The following is a 21,231-nucleotide window of genomic DNA, read 5'->3' on the forward strand; positions in this document are numbered from 1 at the left end:
TCTGTTAAATTGCTGCTTAAATGGGGACAGCGCTGTCTACCATGGCCACCCCACACCAGCTTTATGTCCCATCTTGGCCACCCCAGTAAAAATGTTCTGGATACGCCACTGCCTGAGAGACTAACGAGCAGGGGGTGTGGTCAGCACAGCTGAAGCCAATCATCATCAACTGTGCAAAAAGCAGGGACTACGTGAAGCCTCAGCGTCAGCTTTGACTCTTTGGTTGGAGTGATAACACTACTGTATGCGTGTACTTCTTGTGCCTGTCCGTATATCTACATGTAGATACTAGAGGGCCCACAAACCTTAACGCAACTTTCTTCTAGATTTCATTTTTTTGACAGTTTGACAATTGAATAATTCGTATACCACTGAGAATTTTGCACAAATATCTAAAATGATTAATCTAAGGATGCAAATGTAGCATGACTTGGTGGAGACATTCTATCGTCTGAGCTGAAACTACGGTGGCCGAGAAGGTTCAGACAAATACAAAAGCAACAACACAACCGCAAACGCCACAACACAACACGAACGCCACAACACAAAATACAAAAGCCACATCACAACCGCAAATGCCACAACACGAAAATACAAAAGCCACATCACAACCGCAAATGCCACAACACAACACGAACGCCGCAACGCGAAAATACAAAAGCCACATCACAACCGCAAATGCCACAACACAACACGAACGCCGCAACGCAACACGAACGCCGCAACGCAACACGAAAGCAAAAACGGAAGTAGCTGCCCACGGGAGCGAGCGTATTTTGGAGGAACGCCCACGGGAGCGAGTGTATTTTGGAGGAACGGAGGATGCCAGATCGTTTAAGAAGTAAGTGAAACATGATTCTTTGCGGCTACAGTTAAAGTTTAACAAACGTTAGCTAAAAGATGCGTGGCGCCATTTAGCTAACGTTAGTTTGTTAGTTAAATAGCCGCAAGGAATCATGTTTCACTTACTTCTTAAACGATCTGGCATCCTCCAGCTCCGTTGTTACGTGCCTACTGGTTTTTGAACCTACTGGTTTGGCTACGCGTTTAGATGTTATTAAGAGAGTAATCCTACTTGGGCAATGTGCTAGAAAACCTGACAGATTTCACGCTACGCCACCAAAAACCGGTTGTCTTGGCTCACCCTGAACCAAAAGATGTTCTTGCCACTGACGATTTGCAATTTCATGATAAGTAGTGATATCAGCACAACAAACACGCACGCGTAGCCAAACCAGTAGGTTCAAAAACCAGTCGGCACGTAACACCGTTGGTCAAAAATACGCTCGCTCCCGTGGGCAGTTTCTTAGCTACTTCCGTTTTCGCTTTCGTGTTGTGTTGCGGCGTTCGTGTTGTGTTGTGGCATTTGCGGGTGTGTTGTGGCTTTTGTATTTTGTGTTGTGGCGTTCGTGTTGTGTTGTGGCATTTGCGATTGTGTTGTGGCATTTGTATTTTGTGTTGTGGCGTTCGTGTTGTGTTGTGGCATTTGCGGGTGTGTTGTGGCTTTTGTATTTTGTGTTGTGGCGTTCGTGTTGTGTTGTGGCATTTGCGATTGTGTTGTGGCTTTTGTATTTTGTGTTGTGGCGTTCGTGTTGTGTTGTGGCATTTGCGGGTGTGTTGTGGCTTTTGTATTTGTCTAAACCTTCTCGGCCACCGTATGAAACTGTATAGACCACAAGAAGCTGTTGTTACTTTTACAGAGATTCTCACTGTTTGTGTATTACAGGAAAGATAAGTGTTCCCTAAGGTTTGTCAGGAGGGAGAAGGAATGTGCTCCAAAACCAAATGTCTTCCTGTAACTCCCTTGGACCTAGAATCCACGCATCAACTACACTCACCCGCCACTTTATTAGGTACCCCATGCTAGTAACGGGTTGGACCCCCTTTTGCCTTCAGAACTGCCTCAATTCTTCGTGGCATAGATTCAACAAGGTGCTGGAAGCATTCCTCAGGGAGTTTGGTCCATATTGACATGATGGCATCACACAGTTGCCGCAGATTTGTCGGCTGCACATCCATGATGCGAATCTCCCGTTCCACCACATCCCAAAGATGCTCTATTGGAATGAGATCTGGTGATTGTGGAGGGCATTTGAGTACAGCGAACTCATTGTCATGTTCAAGAAACCAGTCTGAGATGATTCCAGCTTTATGACATGGCACTTTATCCTGCTGAAAGTAGCCATCAGAAGTTGGGTACATTGTGGTCATAAAGGGATGGACATGGTCAGCAACAATACTCAGGTAGGCTGTGGCGTTGCAATGATGCTCAATTGGTACCAAGGGGCCCAAAGAGTGCCAAGAAAATATTCCCCACACCATGACACCACCACCACCAGCCTGAACCGTTGATACAAGGCAGGATGGATCCATGCTTTCATGTTGTAGACGCCAAATTCTGACCCTACCATCCGAATGTCGCAGCAGAAATCGAGACTCATCAGACCAGGCAACGTTTTTCCAATCTTCTATTGTCCAATTTCGATGAGCTTGTGCAAATTGTAGCCTCAGTTACCTGTTCTTAGCTGAAAGGAGTGGCACCCGGTGTGGTCTTCTGCTGCTGTAGCCCATCTGCCTCAAAGTTCGACGTACTGTGCGTTCAGAGATGCTCTTATGCCCACCTTGGTTGTAACGGGTGGTTATTGGAGTCACTGTTGCCCTTCTATCAGCTCGAACCAGTCTGGCCATTCTCCTCTGACCTCTGGTATCAACAAGGCATTTCCGCCCACAGAACTGCCGCTCACTGGATGTTTTTTCTTTTTCGGACCATTCTCTGTAAACCCTAGAGATGGTTGTGCGTGAAAATCCCAGTAGATTAGCAGTTTCTGAAATACTCAGACCAGCCCTTCTGGCACCAACAATCATGCCACGTTCAAAGTCACTCAAATCACCTTTCTTCCCCATACTGATGCTCGGTTTGAACTGCAGGAGATTGTCTTGACAATGTCTACATGCCTAAATGCACTGAGTTGCCGCCATGTGATTGGCTGCTTAGAAATTAAGTGTTAACGAGCAGTTGGACAGGTGTACCTAATAAAGTGGCCGGTGAGTGTATATCTGCACTTCCCTTTGATTCATGTATTATCTGCAATAATGAAAGATACAAATAACTCCATTTATTTCTTTCTTTGTATAAGCTGAAGGGATCGAGAAAAGCAAAGCTTGCCGTGAAAATGTACATCATTCAGCCTGAATACGTACAATGCCTATAAACATCCAAGGTCGTATTCAGCCCCTTTTGTTGCTTTCATACATTAAATCACAGACAATATAGTTTGGCTTTTCTGCTATGAATTTGCAAATAAAACCTTGAATATCAAAGTGAAAGAAATACAAAATAATATCAGTTAATTGAATAAATATTTACATTTTTCATTTAGCTGAAGCTTTAACCTAAAGCCCCTTACAAAAAGTGCATTCAGCCGACAGACTGACAGACCCAATACAACATCAAGAATGATAACATGAGTTATGCCAACGGTTACTTAAAGGATCTGACATATGGTAACCTCGGTTCATTGGTTGGATGACAAAAGGCAAAATCAACGCTATTGGGGCTTTGTAAAGGCAGTACACGGACCAATGGGGGGAGTCATGACTGCGTCCACTTTTGTATACACAGTCCAACCATAAAACTTAATCTACACACCCATACAAGTCCAAGCTTTGCCATAGAAAAGCTTTTGCAACAACAACCAAAAGAGCTTCAAAAACAAGCCATGACTTCATCTTTTATCAGGAGGGGCTGCATTCACCCGATGAGACAAAACACGTCCTCTCGGGCCCCAAGTATTGCAGGCCTGGGAGGTTTAGAGTTCCAAAATGTCTAGCGAAATACGGCTTTAAGAGGGACCCCGGGGTTTTCTTGGAACCCGAATGAAGCAGTCTTTTGTGTTTGTGTGCTGGCTGGAGCGGAGTCTGCGGCGCTCAAATCAACGGGTCACGCTTCAAAGTCTTACAGAGCGGAGTAAGTTTTTATTTTTCAACAAAAATAGGCTCTCCGAGGAAGCAGATACCAACACAGCTTCCTCAAAACTGTGCATGAAATCCATTCATGTTATTATTTCACACTCTACTAGTCCCACAGCAGTTTCATTCCACATTCTAGGGTCTGAGAAAGTTAATGGAAAGAGGGTGTATTCGAAAAATTGGATCTTTGTTAGCCTGCAAAAAAATGTTTTTCCCTCCATTCGTCCTACCTGCAGGGGGGCTGTTTTAAATTTTTGCCACAGAGGTGGGGAGAGGTGATGGCGGGTAAACACAGACCCCAAGCAGAGTCCAAATTAGAATAGCAGGCAAAGCTGGCCAGAACCAAGGCTTTTAAGTGTCAGCTCGCATGAGGCTCTGTTCACTGGTCCACGTCTAAGCGTGTGCATGGAACAAAATGAGCAGGGAAGCGTTCAGTAATACACATTTGAGATTTATTCATGTCATAATTACACATTGTCCCTAAAACGTTGCACAAACAACTGGCACGGCAGTGCAAACGATACAGCAGGTGGACAGATAAACGTGCTTCGATACAGATCATTGTCATCTTGTATTAGTACCACGGACCAACAGGAGAGCAGCCGCTGGGAGGCGCTGCCGCCGTCTGGCGATCCCAGAAATCAACAAATCTTCATTTAAAAAAAGGTCTTTGTAAAAGGAAATAAAAGCACAGCCTTTAGGATAAACATTACTGTGCATTAAAAACATGCGGCAACTAAAAAGGGCTAAACTTGATATGGAGAAGTCTACCACTGCTTTCAAGTACATGATCTCAGTGCTTTGACATGCCACTAACTGGGTAGCCGAGCAGAATATTGGCAGTTTGGTCAAATGACTAACCACTACACAAAGTGTACTAACAATTAAGAAATCTTATCCTCCACTGTAGTATTAATAATAATTCCTTTTTTTTAGGCAAGTCATTATAAGAGCAGCAGCGTCCATCATGAAACTGTCAAACTTCATGGTACCATGCCAGTTTTTTCTTAATATTGCCAGTGAATGGATGGGCTAACAACAACGCCTTAACCATTTCAGTTCAAGTAGGCCCATTGCTACTGTATGCTCACATTAAAAAAATGTAGAAGTAGAGTAGTGAACAGTCAACATACACATATATAAAAGCTCTGGCATCTTTTACTAAATACGTTTGGTGCAAAAGGATGGCAGAGCTGCAGGAGTTGCTTCTAGTAGACGATGACTGTGCTTCAGTTAATGTTCAAAAATGGATTTTGCACACCCTCAAACTATTGAAATGCTTGACTGTGAATAATTTATCACTGAAGCACAATTTTTTGCATAAGGGAAAATAATCTGAGGAATTCTGCAATATATGCCACTTAAAAAATATTTGTAGCTGAGAAAAAACTGGAGCGTATTCTATAAGTTTCTAGCTGTGTCTCTCACACTCTGTTCCAAGTCAGACAATTCTTTTGAAGTTTCGTTTGAACATGAAAAAGACTTCACTGTTTTCTGGGTCTGGGGGGCAGCTGGGACGGTCTCTGGGACAGGGTTCCAATTGGGGTTAGCTGACTCAGCAGGTCCAGGCTGGAGCAGGGACTCTGGGCCACGCAGCAGGCACCTTCAGGGTTCCCCCGCTCCTCAATGGGGCTGGCAATGCTACCAGCGACGCTAAAGCTTGCGCTTCTGCCCTGGACCAGGCCCTGGATCTTCTGCCTCTCCTGGGCCTTCTTGGCTCTATTTGCTATGTAGCGCACCCTACTTTGACTCCTCGACGAGGTCCTCCGGACCAGGTTCTCATCCACAAACTCTTCCTGAAACTCCCCAACCCGGTTTTCCTGGTCAAAGTCGCTTGGGGTCAGTGGTTCTACATCAGTCAGCTTCCGTAGTTGCTCTGTGAGGTCTCCTGGTGCCCAGGGCTTGTGCAAGCCGCCCTTGCCGAGCTGGTCCCTGGCTGGCCTCACAATGAAGCTGCGGCTGATGCTGTGATACTTGCTGTCAAAGTTACAGGAAATGTCATCGGAGGTGAGATCCCCAAGGCTTTTGGACATGGAGGCGGTAGATGTCGGGAGGGTGGGCGTGGATGACACCCTGCTGGACGACGACTGCTGCTGCTTGAGCCCCTCCATGTAGAGACGACTCCAGGTGTCCCTCCTTTGAGACAGTCTGCTGGGTGAGTCCATGAAAACTTCTTGGGGAGGCTGCAGAGGGCGGGGCTTAAGCTCATCCTTGGGGCAATTGCCTTGCTGGAGATTGGGGTTTGACTTGCTTTTGCTGACGCGGAGGGCATTGTAGGAGAGCAGCGCAGAGCGACGGCACGTGGCCCAGTGAGGATCGCACAAGCTGCCAGATGTGGGCAGGCTGGTGAAGCTCTTCCTGGCCAGATTCGGTAGAGACAGGTCGATGACTGTGTCACTGGAAGAGATGCTGGAGGAGGAAGACATGCTGTCTCGATGGCTGCCTGGCTCCAGCTTGCACCAAAGGCGGTCGTTCATGGTGGCGTCGGTGCAGACCTCTGGCACGGCTGACTGGTCCTGCCCAGTGGAGGCTACAGCCCCCTGAACACGGCCCTCACTTTTTGCTCTCCTTATTGGTACATATGATGCCTGATTGTTAAACAAAGCTCTCCTGACCTGCGCCGTCACGGTTGCAGAAGGAGGTTCCAGTCTGCGGTCAGACTTTACTGCGGTTAGAGTATCTTTGTTTCTCTGGTTTGGTGTGTGCTCCATGAATGGCTCAGTACTTTGGTTAGTCGGGAGGTCTCGCCCACACTGTGCTGGTGCAGTTTTGTCAGCAGGGTTTGTCGTAGGGAGAGAAGCAGTTCTGGAAAGGGCCAACAGGTTCCTTGGATCTCCGCTAACCTTGATCGGACTGTGTGTCACACCATTAGAAGCCACTGCAAATGGGGAGTCTGCATTTATTGCTGTGCATGGAGACTGCAGTGGTGATGAGGAGTTAGATGAAAACAGGCTGCCTTCTGGAGTGGAGACAGAACGGCTGACACAAGGGTATCTGGTGGCTTCAGCGTTCAGTGGAAGTGGAGCTGGCTTCCGCACCATGGAAAACTCTGTGGAAATAAAGATGACAATGAAAAAGGCTTACTTACTTTATGGTCTCTAAAAGACAACTGTAGTTCTTAAAAAATGGGCCGCCCTGATCCAATGTGTTGACTCACTTTCCGTTTGTATACAGCCCTTTTTTATTGGTGGAAGTGGCTTTTTTGTATTAGGCATGATAAAAATGTATGCGCAAGACTGCTACTTGAAATCATATCAATGAAAGGGCGTAACAACGCATTCTTTTGGGTGGGGGTGGGGGGTCGTGTGTCCCCCCCCAATATTGAGAAAATACCAAGCTGTTCCCATCCAATATACAGCAGAAAATATGTGAAATATATGTTCTCCTTTCATGAACCCTGTCAATGAATTGGTCTCACCGCTGACGGCGCTCACTGAGCAACAAACTGGACCAACTTCAGCTGCTGGTGAGGAGAGACAGAGACTCCATCCACAGAGAGGTGTCTGCTCAGAGCGGACTGCGACACGGAGCTCTCCAGCAACATCTCTACTCCAACATCAGCTGGTGCAACGACGTAACAGTGATCCTACAACAACTTCTCCTGATGTGGAATCCTTCATCATTAACTAAACCCTTTTACTCCCCCGTGAGTTCACTTCATTCATCCTGGTCGGTTTTTACATGCCGCCGGCGGGCAACGTGCACGAGGCACAACGGACACTCGCAGACCAGATACGGCGTGTGGAGCGGACCAACCCGGACTCCTTGGTTATTGTCCTTGGGGACTTTAACAAAGGGAACGTCAGCTATGAACTTCCTAAGTACGAACAGTTTATGAAATGCCCAACCAGAGAGGAGAACACGCTGGATCACTGTTACACCACATCTGCCCACACCAGCCCAATACCCTCTTTAAAAAAAAAATTATGGAGAAGGGTATTAAGGGCGATTGAATGGCATCACTTCCTTCATCCTCCAGGTACTGCCTGCATACTCTTGCCACATGAAGCCAGCATTGTTGTGCATCAGGAGGAACCTGGGACCTACTGCGACAGCGTTGGGTCTGACCACAGGTTCAAGGATTATATCCTGATAGCTAAGGGCAGGCATACTTCCGTTCTCTGGACTGTAGAGGTCAGTCCGTCTTCTATGGATACGTCCCCCCAGACAGTCACTGACCCACCACCAAACCTGTAACGCTGAACCATGTTGCGGGCAGTGCTCAACCGGTTTACTCCTTGCACAAAGCAGCAGATATCTGTCTTGCTGATTGGTAGAGGACCTTATACAGCTCTTGTAACCTGAAATCTTCTCCATGAAATCTTCTCCATGAAATCTTCTCCATGAAATCTTCTCCATGTTCAGTGCTTGGAGATACATCAAGACTCCTTGCAACAGCCCGGGTGGAAGGTCCATCCTGGAGGAGGATATCTCTAGCTAAAGCCAACACTAGTGGAAAACCAGTCAAGGAGATCCAGAGGGAGAAACTGGAATTGGCCTCCAAATTCAAAACCAGTCTTGTTTTGGGGGTTGTCTCATTGTTGCCCCTTTAGTGCACATGTTTACTCCATCAACACAAATTAGGGTAGACCTGATTACCAACCCAGACGGTTCACTGTGATGGATATTTACAGCTAAAATGGGTTTACTTGACAAATTGACTTATTTAGCTTTCAGTCTTCTTTTTAATGATTTCATGGGTGTTCAGAGAGTACAATGGTTTATTGATTATAGTAAGACATATGTTGTAATACACAACACATTGTAATACACAAAGTGATGGATTCTGTGAGGGTCCCCTTCTAGACCCGCACCTCTATGTGATAAGATGAGGAATCACTATAGCGTTAATCCAAGTCACCTCATTTTTAAGAAAAAATGTGGAAAAACACCCTACAGGTGTGACATATTTAGAGAAGCAGGCTGGTGAGACAGAGACTGACTGATGAAGTGAAGGAAGCACGGGGTGTATTAAAAAGGTTGCATGCATTCAGCAGTTTACCTGGCTCTGGTCATCCCCTCAATTCTGCACTAATAACAGAGAGCGTGCAAAAGGGACAGAGAGGAAAAAAGGAGTTTAGCAAAACTGGAGAGAAGAGGGAGAGTGGAGGCAAGGAAACAGCTCACAGACAGAGATAGCCTCTTAACAAGAGGATCACAGATCAAACTTCCAAATCTACATGAGGAGAAATAACATTTGTTTTATAAACACGGGGTAACGATGCTCAGATTATTCATATAATTCACCAACGTGCACAGGATCTGCCGAAAGTGAGTAACAGATGTCAGCATTCATCACATGAGGCCAGAAAAATACAATTTGTATGCCAAAAGACACTTGTTTTTCCCCCGATTGCTTTTTCTCTAGTGGTAAAAACACTGTTGGCCATCACATGATGATGAAGAGAGGCTAAAGGGGGGTGGGCAAGAAATGGACTCCTGTTAAAATATGTCATAAGAGGGTTGAGGTGTGAAACCCAATAAAGAGTTTACACAGAAGCTTTCTAACCAGCATGCTGAGCATAGCTTGGTTAACATGACAAAGAATCAGACTGTACTCATCCTTTTGTTAACCATCAGATTACAATTTGCCTTTGTAACTCTGTTGCTCAAATAGAATGGGTTAAAGAAGGAGCAGGCAAAGAAGGAACTACATCTACTCATTTAAGGTTAAAAACTTACCACTTCTCTCATCTGTGAAGCATGGGGGTACATTAACAATATTTCAAGGCATTGAGTAAAACAATCGGAAAACCATTTGAGTGAATTGATTGAAATAGGAGTCAGTGATGAGGTTGAGGTATTAATACTATTATTATTACATATTCTTCCTGGAACTATCAGGGACACGTGGGATGACTAACAGGCACACAGCAGGATCATTCTGACAGCACTGTCCGGCATGTTTGGAGGCTACATGGAGCTCTACTCTACAGGACACTCAGCAACTACAGGGTGTAATGCTAATGCTGCCTCACATAGATCTTACCAGCGAAGAACATTGGGGACTTATGGCGCAACTCTTCCATTTTCTGAGAAAACAGGGCGTTCATCTCGCGCTGCAGGGTGCCAACAGCCCTCTTGCGGCAGTCAGGGACAGAACGTGGAGGCAGCATTGGGGGCGACTCCAAGCTGCTCAGACTGGCAAAGCTTTCAAAGCTGCTGCTGTCACTGAGCGAGAGACCTTCCTTCCCATTATCGCTCAGAAACGGGCCCACCGGTGGGCCACAGACAGGGCTGTTGTTGGGCGGGGGCGCCTGTTGCAATCGGAGGCTGGTCCCGCACTCTGGGCTGAGGTTCTGCGTAGGTGTTACTGTACATCTTCGGGGAAGGCTGCAGGATCGGACGCTACTCTGGGACACAACAGGCCGATGTCTTATGTGCTGAGCTCCCAGAGTTTGCCTGGCTTTGGTTCTAGGGAAGGGGATTGGTCGGCTGAGAGCCTTTGGCGAGTTCGGAAGCTGGGCGTGTGGGCATAACTTGTGAAGGACAGCTGATGGCTGGGATTCTGTCTGGGTAGTGGGCGTTTGGGAGTTGGCCACAGGCTCTGGCTGAACTGGTCTCTTGGGCGAGACGGGGTGGTTACTCTCATGTCTTTCCCCATCTACCATTTTGTACTTGCATCCCTGACTCTCCTTAACTGAACCCTTTCTTTCAGTCTCTGGACTCTCCTTGGAGCCAATCACACACGTTATGCAGTTGGAGGTCATCCCTACTCTACCTGAGCTGTTAAGTGCAACGCGGGCAAACACCCCTGGCTTCATGTCCAGTGGGTCATGTATACGGAGTCGACTGACTCGTTTCAGTGGCTCAGCTAGAAGAGGGCTCTTACCTTTACCCTCCTCAGGGTGAATAGCCCCATTGGTGTCAGGACGTTCCCAGGGGCCCTTGGCTTGGTGGGATGCCAGGGATTCCCTGTTAAGGTTTTGTGGAGGGGTGGACTGGTGAGAGGCAGCAGCGGAGACCTTGTCCCTGTCCTCAGTCTCTCGTTCTTCACTGGCACCCTCTGAGCTGTAGTCCTTGGTGTCGTTGGCGATCTCTGGGAAGCCCTTCTTGATTTTGGGCTGGCCTTTGGTGGGTGCACTAGCGGTGCGGCGCAGGAGATGGGCACCAAACGGGTGCTTACGGCTGTGCTGCACAGCAGCATGGCTGTCGAGGGAAGCCTGCTTTGGGTTTCTGTGAAACAGCCCTTTTATGCCGGTGGCTGCTCTGGCCTGACAAAAACACAACAAAACATCACTGTCAAACACAAAGTGAAGCTTAACAAACCAAAATGAAGAAGTCAGTGAGGTCATACAAAATGAGGTTGCCATAATGCAGTCGCAATGGTCCGCACTGTATTATTGCAGTACTACATGAGCATGCACAGAAACGATCATCCAGCTGTAATCCTTTGAATTCCACAGTAACTTTCTAGCATCTATATAATGGTATAAAGCATCTGTAGCCGCAGGCGTACATGAACGTTGAGTGTTTGAAGCCCAACCTAAATATGGATTGCTCCCAGTGGTAGAACCACAATGGTTCTACTATTTTAGTTATGCTTTCAAAGTATTTTTGCGTTTTTCTTCAAACACAAATATGAATAACAAAAATACAATAATCACATAGACTTTGACATGAGTAGGAAGGATATGCAGCTGCCTGTGAGTTTTTCTGAGGACTACCTAAATCAAGAGTTGACTTGATGCATGGATGTTTGCGCTGCCTCTGAGTGCTACCTGGTATTGGTCAAATGTCAAACACTGGGGCAGAAGTGTTGGCAATGATGATGGCGATGACACAATGACAACAGTGGTTGTGACAACACTGCAACATGTTACTGCACAATTATTCCCCAAGTTATGTAAAACCAAATGCAGCTTCAGTGGGACACTAAAAGCCTTTTCATTATGAAAAGCATCAAACAATGTGAAAGAAGTAGATCCAAACGGGCCAACTGTTGACTACTGTAGCTAAATGCTGACTGAACAGCAAGACAAAAAGACAAGTCTTTCTGGGACAAAGAGGGAAATTGTGGCTGAACTGAACATGAAAATGACTACCAGAAGTGCTGCTCCCTAGGGGCCTCCGGACTGCATAATCTATCCACTTCAAACCGAAAATGGAAGTCTCCTCTTACTGATAGAAATCCAGCCTGGTTTATCTTAAGTCAAAAACAGGAGCATGGTGTTCCAACAAGCTCAAACATGTTCAGACCCATCTTTACAGCAACCTATCAAAAGGCTGAGATGTTAGTCCATGATTCTGGATTCATGCGTTTAGCCGACAGACATGTCTCTGCATGTAGCCACAATTCTTGATATCAAATGGAGGAGCAAATACCAGTCAACTGTTACTACAGCCCCAGCTGTAGTGGATGCTACTACTGCCATGCAAATCCACACTCTGACAATGAACCAATGCAAAGAGAAAAACAGACACAACATCTTTAAAAAGGGGTATCAATAAGACTGTTCTAAATGTCATCAAGGGTCCTGCATAGAATGGAACACTCCTGCAGTGCAGCACACTGAAAAACAACTCCTGGAGTTAGGAGCCCCAGGGAGTCACAAAGAGGCCCAGCAGCCTGGCAGACGTCCAGCCTCACACCCCTCTCTCCTCCAATCAGCCCTCACCGTGGGGCTCTACTCGATGCAGGCGGGTCAAGCCTTCATAACTGATGTGAGGCATGAGTTGGCCTTATACTTGTTAATGCTCGCAGACACCTAACGAAAGGGGGCTTGTGTTTGTGGGGGGGGGGGTCGTGTGGCTCATGCAGGATGCCGACTGGGTCGCACTACACCTGGGTTTTGAGCATCAGCTTCAGGGCTCCTAAAAATGTCCTGCTTCTAAATGAAGCTTTTGGATATAGAGGGGTCCACTGAAATCACAAACAGTCACAGGAAGAGAGCGGAAATCAGAAGGGAGAGGATGAGGGAGAAAAGGGAAGGGGCAGGGGGGTCAGATAGAAATCCTAAATGGAGGCAAGTTCAAAGAAAGGACAATGAACAACAGAGCGGACATTTACAATGTGGTTGAGACTGGAGGGCCAAAGGGAAGCAACACATCACTCAGTTACTGTTCCAGTCCGAACGGCTTTGTGTACCAAGACTTGATGCAAATTGTTGTTTAAAATGTTTAGACTACACATTTTTGTTTTCTGCTAGCTTCCTCTGTAGTACCTACCTTACCAGTGATGTCATTCACAGCAATGTGAACAAAGATGGACGCCTCCTCCATACCTTCCAAGTACACATGGCGATAACCTGAACACACACACACACACACACATCAGTGGGACAAGGGAAGGGCTGGAGATAAATGTATGGAAGGATCTAGAATCAATTGCTCTTCCTTATTTTTAGGGTCCTCGCTACGACTAGTCATAGAGGAACCTATTGTATTTCAACTGAAAGTCGGCCGAAGCCCTCTTGAAATTGCAAGAATTAGGGCCTGAGCCGAGCTCTTATTATTTCGCCACTTCAATCGCACTTTTGGGGCCTTTATCATGTTCAAAAACTCTTGAATTTTTGCATGAGTGCGAAAAATTTAGATATTTTTCGGGTCGCGCCACTAGGGGATGAAAAAAAGTGCTCTAGCTTTTACCGATTTACTTGATCCTTTGCACACAGGCGCTCTTGGATGTGCTGTACAAAAAAGTCAATTATGGTATGCAAATGTTTCCGCCATTTAGAATTTTATGAAAAACACGTTTTTGCTAACTCCTCCCAGACTCTTGATCAAAATGATCATGGGCTCAATGCCATCAAAAGTTATTGAAAGGATGTTGATCTCATTTTTCATCAAAGTTATGGACCAATGAAGTTTGTAAGGGGTGAGGGCTAGAAAGGAAAGACTTATAACTTCAAAAGTATAAGGCCAGTCCTCACCAAATCTATAGGACATGTTCACATTGAGTCTTAGAACATCCCCAATTTTTGCAGGAATATTTGAACATTAGGGGGCGCTATAGTGATTCTCTGTATTTTTTGCACTTTTCTTCATTTTTTGCATTTACAAACGAACAAACGCCTTAGAGAGTTTAAATCCGATCCATATCAAAATCAGGCAAGTTGATCCTGACAACCGTGGGGTCAAAAGTTATTAAAATCAAGAGTTTTCATAAAACTACCTGGGCGTCATCTTGCGTCCAGTTTGGACGATTTTCTTCAAAATGTAAAATGTTATAACTCCAAGGAACATTGATGTTTCCGGCTAGAAATTTATAATCATGATGCTTGTGTAGGCCCTACATTATTAAGTATTGCCATGCAGTGTTTTTCATACTGACGAAATTGGACAATAGAAGATTGGAAAAACGTTGCCTGGTCTGATGAGTCTCGATTTCTGCTGCGACATTCGGATGGTGGGGTCAGAATTTGGCGTCTACAACATGAAAGCATGGATCCATCCTGCCTTGTATCAACGGTTCAGGCTGGTGGTGGTGGTGTCATGGTGTGGGGAATATTTTCTTGGCACTCTTTGGGCCCCTTGGTACCAATTGAGCATCGTTGCAACGCCACAGCCTACCTGAGTATTGTTGCTGACCATGTCCATCCCTTTATGACCACAATGTACCCAACTTCTGATGGCTACTTTCAGCAGGATAATGCGCCATGTCATAAAGCTGGAATCATCTCAGACTGGTTTCTTGAACATGACAATGAGTTCGCTGTATTCAAATGGCCTCCACAATCACCAGATCTCAATCCAATAGAGCATCTTTGGGATGTGGTGGAACGGGAGATTCGCATCATGGATGTGCAGCCGACAAATCTGCGGCAACTGTGTGATGCCATCATGTCAATATGGACCAAACTCCCTGAGGAATGCTTCCAGCACCTTGTTGAATCTATGCCACGAAGAATTGAGGCAGTTCTGAAGGCAAAAGGGGGTCCAACCAGTTACTAGCATGGGGTACCTAATAAAGTGGCCGGTGAGTGTATATCACACACACACACACACTAAAGACGTAGTCACTTCTTATGATTTTAATGCTTCCACATTTAAATTTTGCTTGGTATTTCATCCTGGTTATCACCAAATCACACCATGCTGATGTGTACTCTCTGCCTGAAGTGGAATGGTTATGACTATTGATTGGTTCCTTTTAAATCTACCCTGAAAATGACAAAATGTAGTCTGGTGATAGATAATGAAGGAAATTGGCTCATGTATGGTATTCTGAGAGGCTTTAATTTTTAATGGTACATCAGAAGCTCCTGGTTATATGTTGACATAAAAGGCCAAAGACCATGATAATGTCAACGATAAAGTTTGCAAAACGGCATGCCTGGCGTTTCACTACACGTTTAACGACCACTGACTTGCGAACGCTTCGTCTGACGGCCGCAGGGTTCCACGGTCGCATTTGTAACCGTCCCGCCAGTGCCCCGAAGTGCAAGGAGTAGCGAGGACCCGTCCAACGCTGCTCGTTTGCAGTTGAATTTTTTGCGGTTGAATTATTTGCGGAGGTTGTCCCTCAGCTATTGGTTTGCATTCATGGGTGGTGTCAATTAACAAAGTACAAATTCTTTGTTACTTTACTTTCGGGTATCTATACTTTACTAGAGTATAGTAACTACTACTAAGAGTTTCTCCTTAATGAACATTTTTTACTCTTACAGCACTTGCACTTTTACTTTTTTACTTTTAGTTTTGAAACCAGTACTTTTACTTAATAAAGAGCTTGAGATGATACTTTAACTTCCACAAAAGTATTTTTAAGCCCTAGTATCTATACTTTTACTTGAGTAATGAATGAATACTTTTGACACCTCTAGCATTCATCCGAATGCAGACGCTGTTAACACCTTTCTCTGGAACAATGCTTATTTCTCATGGGGCTTTACAGAAACATCCCTTTATTGACTTTTAATGCTGTTGTTCCAGAAGACAAAATTCTTCGACAGATCATTGTGAAATACCAATAGTCGAAACTCTGCACAAACATGTTTATTTAGGCAAAGAAATAACTTCCTTTAGGACATCTAAGAGGACACCCAAAACAAACACAAAATCAAGTATTATCCGTATGTCTGAGTTACATAGGAATGAAAGACCTCACAACTGTTTTGAGTCTTTTGATATCTGCCCATATGAGGCCTAGCTACTACTTCGATCAACCAACTTGATAAAGCTGCCAACGGCTCACGCACACACGCGTGCATTGGACATCAATGAATAAGTTGCTTATTGGTATAAATCCTTAGTGACTGAAAACAGGGCAGGTGCTTCACCGTGTCTTACCTGGAATCATGCTGTTGAAGGCGATGGTGCGCTGGCCGATGAAGTCTTGGCCGATGGGGTCATGGTCCCACACGAGGAAGCGCACCAGGGCGATCTCAGGCATGTGGACTGTGAACACCAGAGTCTCCTCCCACATCGGGTTGAACCCTAATGATAAGACAGAGCCAGCCCATCAGTTATGCATGTCTCCTGCTGCTGAGCTCATCAATTACAGAGCCACTAATTCAGTCTAATTCACACGGATTGTGATGAGTACAAAAACACATCCCAACCACAGTTCCATAAATAGCTGTGTGTTGAGCCCTGATCAAGGTCAAAGTCTGTTACGGGACCCCTGGACAAGTGTCCTGGTCCTCAGCACAGAAATGTCTCCGTGGTCTGGCATGGGACAAGCAACTCTACAGCCATGAACATGGAAGGAAATGATGCATTAGGCCGCATTTCTAACTTGATGACAGGCTAGCTGAAGTTTATGAGTGATTCAACTCACCATTATCATCCACCACTCTGGTCTGCTCCTTGCAGCAGTCCACTGGGAGGCCGATGACCTCCACTTCCACGAAGGGATCAATGATCTGACACAAAGCATGAAGATATTGCTTGATAGGAGACAATAGAATACATCTTTACTGTGTGTGTGTGTGTGTGTGTGTCTCCTACTTCTCCTCTATCTCCCAGCATAGAGTCTTTGGGTTTGGGCAGCTGCTGTCCACTGATAATCTTCAGCACCAGTTGCTTCTTCATCTGGCCTGGCAGAGGGTCCTCCAGGTTGGGGTTGAAGGCACCTACAGTGACAACAGAGATTTGTAAATGTATTCTTTGCATAGAACGGTAGGGGAAACACTGCTGTAGCATCTGTTCCCACTGGGAACTGGGATCTTTTAGCAAGTGCAAACTGAATACCTAGAAGCAATATGTTGGGAAAAAAGTAGATATAAATCCATAACATTGATAAGGATGAATTAAACAACAGCATCAACTTGACACAACTTCAATATATTAATAGAAGGTGAAGTGAATGAAAGGGCATGTCGCATGCTGACCATCACACATGGAGGCCGGTTTAAGGACGTAGCCACAGTTGCCGTTGCTGTAGAACTTGGCCCGGTTGAGCTGGAGGACCCGGCCCTCTGACTGGTAGTTGAGTGCGACTGAAATCAAAGCCAGTTGCTCTCATTAATGGTGGCCGCCTTACGAGGACTTTGAGGCCACAGTGCGTGGTGACGGGTGGAGCGGGTACCGAGCTGGCAGCCGGCGCTCCAGAAGGGCTGGGGGTTAAAGTTGGACGAGTCCACGCGGTAGGAGGACGGGTAAATGCGGGAGAGCTGCCGCTGGTTGAACTGGATGAAGGTTGCCGCCTTCTGCTGCATCACCTGGTGGGCTTTGGTCTCGCTGAGCGACGACACCTGCCAGCTGCAGCTGGCTGCCGGGGGCGACACAAAGACAGAGGCGCACACTGACATTCTGCTGTCCATACCCACTTTTGACATGTTCCACAGACTGTTAAATCCCAGTGAAACAGGATCGGCTCTGAAGGGGGAAAAGGTGCCTTTACATTTCATCCCCAGTTTGATTGAAAAGATTAGCATTAGCATTAGCAGAGCCGTTTAGAAACACAGCCCCCACCCCTCAGTCAGCATGAGGGGGGCAGAAACGCTCACCTTGTGCTTCAATGTCATAGAGACCCACAGAACATGTGTACTTGACAAGATCAGACAGCGCTCTGGATAACTTCATGGTCTTCTTCTTCCTGAAGGGTCAACAAAGGGAAAAAGGTTACACAACGCATGAAATCAAGATTTGTACAGCACCACACATAACCCGTAAATCATGACCAGGTCAACATCTGTCCATCGTACTCCTATGATCTGATAAAGACGTGTCATGATTTACAGATGTGTGTGTGTGTGTGTGTGTGTGTGTGTGTGCGTGCGTGCGCTGCATACTTGCTGTGGTGCAATGGGGCCCGGGAGGCGCTACTTGTACTCTCCTGGTCCGTGTCTGTGTCTTCAAAGCTCAACGTCTTCTTCAGCTTGCTCGTCTTCTTCTGCAGAGGATGGAGTTATTAAAGCGCCAGTGGTTACAGACTGATGGAGAGATGAGGAAGAGGCTTCCCAAGATGAAGGTGCATTTCTGGATGATTTGTTTCATTTGAAATGTTGATGTGTTGATGCACATCCTGAAGTTATGAGGGTGTTGACAAAGAAAAAAGGTAAGGCGTGGAGGTGTGGTCTGCATTCTACACACATGCAGACCATGACACGCGCAGAGCTTAAAAAAGGGAAAATCAGAAACAAAAATCGGCCGACTGGTGGTTAAAGGTGATGAAACATGTGATGACTGTAGTTAACTATTAAATGAGTAACACCTGTTCAACTGCTCATCAACACAAATCAGCCAATCACGTGGCAGTAACTCAGTGCTTTTATATATGTAGACGTGGTGAAGACAACTTGCTGAAGATCAAAGCGAGCATCACAACGGGGAAGGTGATTTTGGTGCCAGATGGGCGGCACAGAGTAAGTCACAAACTGCTCATTTGCCAACTTCTGATTGGATACCCAGGCGCCATGTTTCTAAAGAGGTTTATGCCCACAAAGGTCCCAAACACATTAAAATGACAACAATTCTTTTTATTAGAGAAAATCATTTCAACCCAAATTAAAAGCATTTATTTGGAGTTGCATCCTGTGGTCCTTGGCAATCTAAGCATCATCTGCCAGATGCTGTGGTTCGTGGACAGTGGAGGTTGTGATCAGGTGTTAACTTTATTTTCCTGTCAACAAACCAAGCTCCTTTCATCAGTGTGAGGACAGTATGAACCCAATATCAAATTCTTGTTTGATGCATCATGGCACTACGTCACATAACCACTTCATCCAGTAAAGACAGTTCTGGTCAGACAAGAGAGAAGGAGAAGATGGGCCCACCTTGCGTTTGGAGAAGCTCCCCATGAAGGAGCGCCCGGTGCGCTTGTTGCTGCTGGGATTGGCCTCGTCTGCCGTGTCCGTCCCATCATCACTTTTACTCTGCCGTCACAAGGAAAGTGCCTCTGTTACCAAACACTTTAGACATAAGGGACCAAAAGTTGTTTTTTCTCCTCTGTGTTCACGCCTGGAGAACATGTTGAGGATGAGCTTCTCCAGCCTTAGGGGTCTCCCATCAGCGCTAAATATAAGAGTCACATACTTTGTGTTGGCCCGTTCAGTGAATTCAAAGCATTCCGCAAGAAATCTAGAATGCTTTCAGTCCAACTAGAAAATGCATTTCCTGCTGAAAATGCGTTGGAATGCAGAAAGCTGAAATTAATTTTAAAAAGTTTCTTAAAGTACAGAAATGAAACAAGCTGGAATTATTAAAAACATTGCTGAAAGAATGGAAAAAGCTGAAATACATAAATGAGAAAAGCTGAAATGAACTTGAAAGAATTGCAAAAAAACTGAAATGGGAGAAGCTTCTATGAATTTGAAATCACAGAAATAATAAAAGCTGAAATTAATTTCAAAAAGTTGCTTAAAATGCAACATGCTGAAATTATTCTAAACATTGCTGAAATAGAAAAGGCTGAAATACATTTAAAAATTGCTGAAAATAAAGAAATGAGAAAAGCTGAAATGAACTTGAAAGAATTGCAAAAAAAAACAGAAATGGGAGAAGCTTCTATGCATTTGAAAACACAGAAATAATAAAAGCTGAGAATTACAAAATACATTTTTTGTAGTAATATAAGGTTTAGTACTATAGTTGTACTAGTGGTACTAGCAGCAGTAGAAGAAGTAAGTACTAGTTTCACTAGTATTTGAAAGCAATTGTGGTGTACCTATTGTTGAGGTACAGATAATCATTGAGGCTTTTATTTTGAAATAATGGAATTGGGTGGTTTGGGAGACAGAATGTTTGTTATTCAAAGCAAATGGACTTGGTAAAAAAGATTTGTACAGCGCTCTTCTAGTCTTCTGACCACTCAAAGCACCTTAACACTACATAACATAATTCATCCATTCACACACCAATGACAGGACCTACCATACACAGTGGTGCCTGCCCAACCAGTAACTAACATTCACACACACTGTAGTCACAGCTAGAGGAACAATGCTGGGATTAAGCGTCTTGCCCAAGGACACATTGACATGCAGGTTAGCCGGGCCTGGGATCAGACCGCCAACCCTCTGATTGGAGGACGGCCGCCCGCGCTCCCCACTCACCCACAGTCGCCCTAAGCTAATAAAACTAAAGTTATTAATTGATGGGCCTCATCAAACATTACAGTAAGAATTCCCTCCATTGGGGTTGAAATACTAGTAGTACAAGTAGTAGTAAAAGTCATTTTAGTAATAATACCAGTTGAAATACTAGAAGTACTAGAAATATTAGTAGTGGTTGTAGTACTATTTGAAAGAGCAATACGTATTCAACAAAACAGCTTTATCCTAAGCTTCATGGCTAAATTACAGATAATCATTGCAGCTTTTATTTTGAAATGATGGTATTGGGGGAGTGGGTGGGGGGGGGTTGAGAGACAGAATATATTAGAAGGCCTCATCAAACATTACAGTAAGAACTCCCTCCATGGGGGTTTGAAATGATGAGAGAAGGTGGAGAGAAGGAGGTCATGTCAGGCTGCACTAATCAGCTAATTAGGATCAGCTGTGAGTCACAGAAAGAGCCCCAGCTCGTTGTCGCGGCAACGGAGCAGCTGCACTTAGCTCACAGACAGTTACTGAGAACCCACACCTCAAACAAATGCTTCCTGGAGCAAAACTATTTGGAGTAGCCAAAAAATAATGACATTTTGAGAGACACAAGACTCTACCGAACGTTTGAGTGTAGTTTTTATGTCTCTATGTGTTTTAAAACTGCTCTACCAGCAGTTTACAAAACATGGACCCTCTCTTGTCTTCCGACTTTGTCTGCACTCTAGCGCACACTGTAAATTCGAAAAGGACCCCAAAACTAGTCAAACATAATTAGTGATTATGAAAAAACTATAATAGATATCAACAAGCTGTTTTTTTAATGAAATTGTTA

The 21,231-nt window shown here is 45.2% G+C and overlaps 1 protein-coding gene across 1 annotated transcript in view; it reads right to left on the reverse strand.

Moving 5' to 3' along the window:
• Positions 1-4,404: 4,404 nt before the first annotated feature.
• Positions 4,405-21,231, reverse strand: part of LOC119222608 (1-phosphatidylinositol 4,5-bisphosphate phosphodiesterase eta-2) — a 159,157-nt gene continuing 142,330 nt past the window's right edge. Inside the window, 12 exon segments of the mRNA XM_062562968.1 lie at positions 4,405-5,479; positions 5,481-7,018; positions 10,802-11,183; positions 13,138-13,217; positions 16,201-16,347; positions 16,691-16,775; positions 16,861-16,985; positions 17,244-17,351; positions 17,441-17,623; positions 17,862-17,950; positions 18,147-18,247; positions 19,131-19,229. Coding sequence (XP_062418952.1) covers positions 5,411-5,479; positions 5,481-7,018; positions 10,802-11,183; positions 13,138-13,217; positions 16,201-16,347; positions 16,691-16,775; positions 16,861-16,985; positions 17,244-17,351; positions 17,441-17,623; positions 17,862-17,950; positions 18,147-18,247; positions 19,131-19,229 — 3,006 coding nt within the window. The 3' untranslated portion in view covers positions 4,405-5,410.

Source organism: Pungitius pungitius, chromosome 1 (genome assembly GCF_949316345.1).
Source record: "Pungitius pungitius chromosome 1, fPunPun2.1, whole genome shotgun sequence".
Lineage (NCBI taxonomy): Eukaryota > Metazoa > Chordata > Actinopteri > Perciformes > Gasterosteidae > Pungitius > Pungitius pungitius.